This window comes from Homalodisca vitripennis, unplaced genomic scaffold (assembly GCF_021130785.1).
Source record: "Homalodisca vitripennis isolate AUS2020 unplaced genomic scaffold, UT_GWSS_2.1 ScUCBcl_4395;HRSCAF=10534, whole genome shotgun sequence".
Classification (NCBI taxonomy): domain Eukaryota; kingdom Metazoa; phylum Arthropoda; class Insecta; order Hemiptera; family Cicadellidae; genus Homalodisca; species Homalodisca vitripennis.
The window spans coordinates 38156-47141 of record NW_025780515.1 but is presented as its reverse complement, the minus strand read 5'-3'; the positions used below and the strand labels follow the sequence as shown (position 1 = coordinate 47141).

Genomic DNA, 8986 nt, shown 5'->3' with positions numbered 1-8986 from the left:
CATCTAACTCTGCTGCAGTTGGGATTTTATTTTTCGTTCCTCGTCCATCACCTCTTTCGTCGCCATGACCACCTCTTTTGAAACCTGCAAAAGGAAATATCAAACTTGAGCAAACTTCTATTGATGTAATTCGCATTAACTTCAATACAGTTATTTATTATTTTAAGGGAACACAACTTTAATATGAGAATGATGAAATGAGTGAATTTGTCATCAAGGACAAGATAAATTTACATCTTAAAGTTTTTTTTCCCAATCATTAATTCTTTTATATACAAGTAAATCCATATTTTTAATAATTACCTACCGTAGTTTTCATTAGTTATACGGAAACATATCCCCCTTCATACAAATATAGAATAGTAGAAGGTCAAAGTAAAAAGATTTTAATTAAAAGAATTTTCTCACCTCGTCCACCATCTTTGCGGCCAAAACGTCTAGCACTAGGCCTGCGGGCGAAGCCTTCTCTGACTCGGTTGGCTTGCTCCTTCATAACGGCAAACATCAGACGTGGTTATTTCAATCTGCATGGGTCGACCTGTAAATATGCAACACAATATGTAAACGGGTTTATAACGTAATAAAGATATTCGGTGATTATGTTATCCACTACTTTAAGGCAGTGTGAATAATAACATGCAAACAGGATTTGACACGAGAAGGATTGCGTTAGACACATATCTTCAGCACGTAATTAACCAAATTATCAACGTTTTTATGGATGATAACTTATTGGCCTTAAGCCTTTTTGTTCAAATTAAATAATATGTATTCATTGTGTTACAAAGTGAACTTTAAAACAAATTAAAAAGAGAAAGAGGATATCCAAATCCGAGAAATGTATAGCGTTTCTTGTAATACAACGGTAGTAAATGTTTATAAATGGTTTTTTCTTTGATTCCCTACCCATTATAGCATGAAACTAACTGTTATACATACTGTACTCACCATCTAAAGGAACGCTGTTGTACTGTTTCATAGCTTTAACTGCATCTGCTTTTCGGTGAAATACGACGTACGCTGAACCCATGGAGCGACCAGACTTGTCATAATTAACCGTTGCACTGTGTAGAGGACCAGATTCTGAGAAGAGTTTCTGGAAAAAAGGTATTAACTATTAAAACTACGAACAATAATATAAATATGTGCATGTGTTCTTGTGAATGCACCATAAAAATTAATAAAATTATTGAGAGGTTTAAAAATTATTATACTTTATGAACACAAATGTATTTTAATTTACATAAAGCTGTAATTTAAAATCTACTTTTACAAGAATAAAGAAGAAACTCAAATGTCTGGTGTAAATTTACCTGTATACATACAAAGGAATATTTAAAGGTTTTCTAAGTTCACTGTATTGTTTGTGAATTTGTTGTTTTTAATGATAGCTACTCCACCCTTAATATGTTGTTTCTCTACTATATGCAGATATCAAAGTGTAGTTAACGAGTCTCGTGTTTTGTATAGTGTCAGGTGTGTTACCATGTTCTGTAAAGATCGCCAAGTCCGGTTCGAGTAAGTCAAGAAGGTGATTTATCCTATCCAATTTGTTATTCATCCTGTCTGTATTCTGATGGAAAATGGTTATTGTGTTGTTCTGGCCGTACTCTGACTCTTCCAGTTGTGCTCTGCTGGTGGACTGCATTCTAAAAAACGATACTTAGACGATTCAGGTTTTGAGCAGCCAGGGTTTGAGGTTACAGTGACATTATTAGCCATGCCGGGCAAAGTGAGATCAAAGCTTCCCTGCGCTGAAGAGTGGTCAATCTCATGGATGCCAGCTGATTGATCTCTTCTCATCGTTGTGGAGAGGTCAGAGTAGAATTGAATGTGCTTGTTATAAAATTCCTCCACAGTCTCGTTGGGGTGACGTATTCTTGAATTGGCTGGCGGGTTTCTAGCTTGGTTGGTTGTATCTGTAGAAATGGTCATTACCGGGCCCGTGATACCGCTTCCATTGAGATATAGCTTCTGAGGATTGATTTCTTGAGGAGAAGGTTTATTGAAAGTTTTTAATTGAGATTCCAGAGCCACCAATCTACACTTGATTGAGGTTAATTCGACTTCGAGATTGATCGCTGTAATTGGAGGTGCGTCGATGAATTTACCACTTACTAGGAGGTTCCTACTGTCTTCGGTGGTATTAACATTCAGTGAGCGTGAAAGTTTAGACTCAAGGGTAACAATTTTTTGTTCATATGATTCAATGATGCGGAGTTGTTCGTTGTCGTGTTCGTTAAAAATATCTTGCTGTTTGAGTCTTAATGATTTCTCTTTCTCCAGTTGCTTAAAAGAGGCGTCGAGTTTAGAAAACATCTCTTCTTGATTGTTGACTAGTGTGTTGTACTTTATGATAAGATCTTCTAGTTCGGCTTCTTTAGATTTTATTGCGAATGACCAGCTTGCTATTTTCTTTTTTTAGTTCTTCATTTTCTGCCAGTAACTTGGAGCCGATCTCCGCAGACATGTGAAGGAGCTCTTCATTTGCGATGTCTCTGCCATGGTAAGAGGACACCTCATGCTGTAGTTCTTCCAGAGATTTCCCCTCCGAATTAATACTCTCCAGGAGATTGTTAGACATATTTGAGTTGTGGCCCTGAGTTTGTTCCATCAGGTTGCAAGTGGGGCAAAGCCAGGGTTCACTGGGGCACTTTGAAATATTATTATAGTGCTCATGTGACATTCCCATGCCACTGTCTGTGGTACCAGGATGAGCATTCGCCATCGCAGAAAACAGCATCATCATCGTTATTTACTGAGTTGTCGCAAAGAGGGCATTTCAATGTTTCATTAGGCAGTGCGTCAGAGGTTCGTTTTAATAAAGCTGCTACGCTATTTTGTTGAGGATCGAAACCGGTTTTCTGTTTTGTTCTTCGTCTTGTTTCCATATTGACCAGACTTTGTTCCTAGCGAGGAAGTTGATTTTCATATAGTAATTTTATACTTTATGTTGACGTTATACAGAAGGCTGTGGATATTTTTCGGCAAGATTTCCTCTTTAATAGCAGACGGACAGTGGTCAGTGACAGTTTATTCTGATTGGGAGGAGGAACTGTGTGAAACAGTGAAACATGAAACGGGTGAAACACCAAGTCAACAAAGTGTAATGAGCCGGTCTGCAGGCTAGGGTTGATGTTAATTAGGATGTGTCAAATGAACTGGTACAGGATTTTCCACATCGAATAACACATATTGACTTACAGGTCGCAGTCTTTATAGGTCTAGTCGTCCTGACCGAAAATAACGATCCAGTAAGTGAAATAGTCGGCTAAAAAAGTAGCCAGTGCTCCGCAGATCGGCACAACGGACCGTTCCGTTCCGTTCCGTCCCTACGCCCTACGTTTTTTGACCAGCTATATCTTAATTCGTTTACAGCATTTAGCAGAGTAAAATATTTACACACACACGCGGATTTAAAAACAAATTGTATTCGGATATGAAATATAAAACTTTTTTTACCTGCATGTCTGAATTTGATACTCCATAGTCCAGGTTTGAGACGACGACTAGTGTTGCACCACCTCCTGTCATGCTTAGACCTCCTGCTCCCCTGCTGTTGTAGAGAGTTCCGGCCATTATACAGATCATGCTGCCAACGGCTGTTGCTATCGTCAGGAGGCTGAAAGTAAATACACGAATAAAAACCGTGAATTATTTTAAAAAAATTTCCATTGTTTGAAAAGCATCTATAAGCACTCACCATCTAAAGGAACGCTGTTGGAAAACATCCATATTTTCATAACATTTAAATGTTAATCGCACAAATTATCAACGAAGTTTGTAATTGTATATCTCCTGTAAATTCCTTAAAGAATAATCCTTGAAAAGTTTTTTCACTTACTTAAAGTTTATAACTGACTTTAAGTATGTTGCAGCTTCTTTTTTTACTGTTGGTAGCCGTTTTAAAAATACGCGCATAAGGTTAGGCTCATCTGATTTCTTTTTAGCTTGCGAAAATAATTGGAAGACGGAAGGCGATTTTTGTTGTAATTGTTAAAATATATTTTATTGGTCTAAAGATAAGCAGCCGTATGTGTAACTGAGAAGTGCTAGTGTCTTGAAATTTGAAAACCTTTAGCCTACTCTATGTAACGAAAGGAAAAAGTCAGAAACTTAAATGTTTTCTACTTTTGAACGAACAATAAAATAAAAATAATAGTAGACAAAAAGTTCCATTCGTTTCGTGTAGAATGTAGAATGTAGCTAAAACTCGTAGCTCAAATCTGACGGTAAATTTAAATTACAGAATTATATTTTTTAGAAAAGTTTTGAATTACATTTTCCTGTATGTCCAGCGGTTAAGCCACAAAACGCCTTGAAAGTCATAAATTTAGTTAAGTTGGAAAATTACTGAGGTTTTGACTAGGTACAATATGCAACTTCTTTAGGAATTAGAAAGAAAAAAATTGCAAGATTTCCTATAACTGTAGGAACAAGATGTTGAAAAATAATTTTAAAGGCTGTAATAATATTTAAAGTGTTAAAACCGCCAAATTTATAGAGCGTAACATAGAGTTAAATAGAAGCACAATGTATAATATGCATCTGTTCAATGCCTTACATCGTAAGTGCTTTAACTAAGTCGATTACTGTAAGGACTTTAATATTTTTATAATTGCTTACCAAGTCCAGGTTAATAACCATTAAGGGTAAATACAGTACAAATTGTCATATATAAATAATTAGGAAACCTAATAAAAATTTTAACGCTAATCTAGGTTCTCTAAAAAAAGAGTTCGATAGAGAATATAATAGTTATTGTAATCAATAATAATTGTTTTATGTTATATGAATGTAATCGTAAATGATCAGTTTTGAAGTAACTTTTAATTTACTAAAGGTGTAAATTAGATCCCACCCTGCATTACGCACGTATTATAACGATTTTAATACTGCATGTTACTCTGCTTTGTTGGTAATTTTTTCCAAACAAAAAATACAATCTTGGTAAAGCACTTGGACGTGCCGCCCGCAGACTTATTTTACTAACCATCCGAAAAGTAGAATAAATATTCAAAAATTGTTTACAACAAATCATGAAAAATGTTGTAAGACATTTTTTCAAAACTTTAAGAAATCTGCTTTTTTGATTATAAACAAATGGGTCATTGCCGTTTACAAATTGTTAGAACCGTACTATTACTGTTTGCAGGCTTGAAAAATATTTTTTTCCAATACTTCCAAAATAGAAGATGTGAGTCATCGACACAGGGACGGCAGGTAGGCCGGGCGGCGCGTGTGACATTGCGTGTGCGTTTGGGTGTAAGGGTCTCCTAGTAATCCTCTGGGGCTCTTGAGATAGTAGACAAACTATACTTCCAAGAAGGTCGGTCAGTACCTGGAATGACCTAGTTGTCTGGATGGCCAACTTCTGACACCTGGAAAATTCCTTAACTGAAAGTCCACTAATCCTTAAATAAGTAGACAAGATCATAAATACAACTGCAGTCTCTAGGGGTGGCAGCCACTCATTGATGTACTTCCTAGAAATGTTAACATGATTAGTACCGGTATTCAACACGTCTGTCAAACTGTTCACATTGTACCGTTATATTGTAATTTCAATGTCCTCTGAACCCTAGTCCAACTTTAGAGAGCATTACTTTCCAAAAGTTGTAGTAATCAACAACCGCACCGTAATTACAAGACAAATCTTCGTTAAAGTTGAATTTTTACCTTTCAAGTTTAAGTTAAAACTGTAAAGAGGTAACTTTCTTACAATAACATACAGTAGAATTAAAAAACACCAAAATCCTTTAGGGGCAGCCAGGCAAACTTTGTATTGTTTCTTATGAATACCAGTACAATTATACCAATGTATTAAAGATACTATATCTAATGATTACCGATCTATTGTAATTAAAATGGTTAGTTGCGCAAACTCTCATAATAAGGCAGAAATATGGACACAGAAATGTAAACTAATCCTCCAACAAAAATAGGCTACTATTCTTAAATTTTGAAGTTGCCTATACACGGTATTTTAACATATTACAATGTTCTTAGTTAATCATTTTCAACCCTGTTCTCATACAGCTGACTCTGTCAAATATTGGAAATCTTGAAGTAAATTGTTTCTCAGCAGAGTAAATAACCAATTTAGTGTTACAAGTTTTATGTATAATAAATACTAAGTATTAAATTACACTTCATGTATCCTAAATAATTTTTAAGGCTGCAAATTTGGGGGAAATTATTGCTAGTTACGTACTATTTTTATTAATGTACACTTTTCTAGCCATCTTTTTATGATTCATGTGAGAGCGAGATAAAATTCGGAATTCAGGTTGTTATCTAAAAATTTAACAATATTGTAAGAGTTCATCAAGAAAAATTAAATATTTTCACTTGAGTGTTGCTAAATAAGATAATGAATTAATTGCGTTTAATCTTTAAGAATTGAACGTTTAGTAAAGATGTTCGATTATCTCTTATTGACGTGACAACGTCTCTTAAATTAGGTTGCGGCTCGGAGTCACTCATGAAAAAGTGTAACGCCCGGTAACGTTACGATGCCCGTCCAGTGGGTCCGCCGCACGGGATCCGCACGGGATAAAGCAGATTACTGTGGGTCCGCCGCACGGGATAAAGCAGATAACTATGTTTATTCGTGAAAATGTGGAGTGCTTAGATTCGTCATTTACAACAATAAAGGTAAATAATTCTACACTGATATTTCATTATCGTAAACTATGATTGATTGATTAATTGTTAGATTGACACAAAAGTTGAGAAACTGAGTTTATAGGTTATGTCATACTATTGACAAATGTTGATAGTGTTAAGTAAATTATTAGTTTAAATCACTCTGCAATCAATCGTAATTCAGTCGATTGAGAAGAAACAGCGCATATTGCTAGTCAAACATTTAAAAATAACAAATTATAACCTCTAACCTGTCATAAACAGTGCGACCAAACAAACGAACTAAACCGACCAATCACCACGCGCGGAGTTAGAATTTAACTGTGTTTAGCAAGAATTTCAAATTCCAATTTTAGTAAATGTTTTATTCAACTTTACCATTTACAATAACAAATTTTAATTAATTTCAAATTATGTACAATGTTTTAGTAAACAAAATATATTTCTATAGTTAAAATTTGTGCAATTCTTATTTTCATTCAATTCCTTGTTCCTATTGTGCAATTTAATAATATTCATATCAATAAATATTCAACCGAGAAAAAGACGTTGTCACGTAAAATCTTCGCCCGTAAAACCGACTTTACAGGCAACCATATTTTTTTTTTTTAACTATAATGCCAGCCACCAGCTACAAAAAAACTATATTTAAAACTTATACTACGAATTTATGTTATTTCTTTCGATTTAACTCACGAATTATCTGAATATCCATATTTACAATATTTAAAACTAGAAACTAATCTTAGATTGTTTATCATATTTCAGCCACTTCCAGATATGATGAGCTCCTGATTTATGAACAAACTGACCCTTTTAAAACTAACAAATGCTTCCTGATATACACATTATTTAATTCCTATAAATATTATATTTGCTCTTCTGGAACATGTCTCCTGATCACTTACGTGTCCATCACGATATTGGTAGAGCATTCAGTTACAGTTCATCATACCTTATTTGTCTTACAGTAGGATATTTTTATATTTCAATCTTGAATATTGGGAAAATCGCCAATCGATTATTTTACAACTTGCGATTTAAGTTAATACATTTTATTTATTTACAAAAAAATTATAATAGTATACATCTGTAAACATTAAACAGATTTGTGTATCTTTCAACAATACTTGTACATAGCTTTCTTGACTTAAATTGATCTATATAAATTCGTAGAAACATGTAATACAATATGTGCAAGCATTAAATAAATCATGTGTAAAACGCCCGAAGATGAATTAAAGCCAAAAGAATAAAATAATGATGTAATGTTTATATTATAACAGGTACAAATTAAATCGAAAATACCTTTATTTATATGTTTACTGAATCATTTAAATTTGTTACTCCAAGAACTTGAAAATCCTAGGTATTATCCTAGGATTTAAAATATTTATTTTAGGTAAATCTAATTACTACTCTTATTTTACTGCTCTGTATTTTCTGAAATAGTTAAGTTAACCTATACTCCAGGCTCCCCCACTACATAGTACCCCCGCCCATACCTCTTACCCCCACCAACGGCAGCGAGACCTCAGAGACCACGCTGAATTTGGTCAGTCTCTCTTGAGGAGTGATACTGTGCTTGTCGTACGAGTGATAACATCGAAGACCGTGCGTTCCAACAATTTGATTAGGCGGCAACGCTCATTTCATACTTCGTCATACAAAGAATATAGCCTAGGGGAATATTTATGTTTATTTATTTATGATTATTTTATGTCTGTTTCGTTATAGTATTGTTCTAATCAAACCACTAGTAAAAAAAATATATTATTAATATAGGTACTCAATGTTTTTCAATTTGACAAGCTTTGCACGAGTTTTTATAGTTAATACAAGTTTTATCCTTTTGAAGCTGATGTAAATGACTATCACAAAAATTGAATTTATAAGGTACAATGTAATTTAATATGTTTTAATCCTTGGTGGACGGTGGACGTATAGTAGGCTATATGAAAAATATTTTTTATTTTATAAATTCCCAAGTAATACAAAGTAATATTCACTTATATAGTTTGAAAAATAACTGTTAATCATTGTATTTGTTCATATTGTATCTTATACATTTCATACATCATTATATACGTAGGCTAATGCGTGGAAAATATAAGTTTTTATATCGCTGTAAAATACTGTTTGTCAAGGAGTAAATAGTTAGGTCATGAATGTCAAAAAGTATTAACTAGTAAGTAATAATACGCTTCATTTTACTTTCTTGTCTTGTTGTAAATAATAAATTTGAGGTTGGTATGTTATGTCAATTTCTTTCAGATTTATGTTTATTGTTATTAGATTGTTCTAAGTATATTACTAGTTAATAGAATATTATATAGAC

At 33.8% G+C, this 8986-nt stretch overlaps 1 protein-coding gene across 1 annotated transcript; it reads right to left on the bottom strand.

The window, feature by feature from the left end:
- Positions 1 to 443: 443 nt before the first annotated feature.
- LOC124372931 (THO complex subunit 4-A-like) lies at positions 444 to 3735 on the bottom strand. Its single transcript, XM_046831343.1, has 4 exons — positions 3704 to 3735; positions 3463 to 3622; positions 949 to 1096; positions 444 to 538 (listed from the first exon to the last, which is right to left on the bottom strand). The coding sequence occupies exons 1-4, from the start codon at positions 3733 to 3735 to the stop codon at positions 444 to 446; spliced, it is 435 nt and encodes a 144-aa protein (XP_046687299.1).
- Between the last annotated feature and the right edge of the window lie 5251 nt (positions 3736 to 8986).

Excerpts from the sequence above, each read along its gene's own strand:
- LOC124372931 (XM_046831343.1), bottom strand. The coding sequence starts at position 3,735 with ATGGATGTTTTCCAACAGCGTTCCTTTAGATG. Across the intron at positions 1,097-3,462 it reads TATCAAATTCAGACATGCAG|AAACTCTTCTCAGAATCTGG; the intron begins GTAAAAAAAGTT and ends CCTTTTTTCCAG. Across the intron at positions 539-948 it reads CAACAGCGTTCCTTTAGATG|GTCGACCCATGCAGATTGAA; the intron begins GTGAGTACAGTA and ends GCATATTTACAG.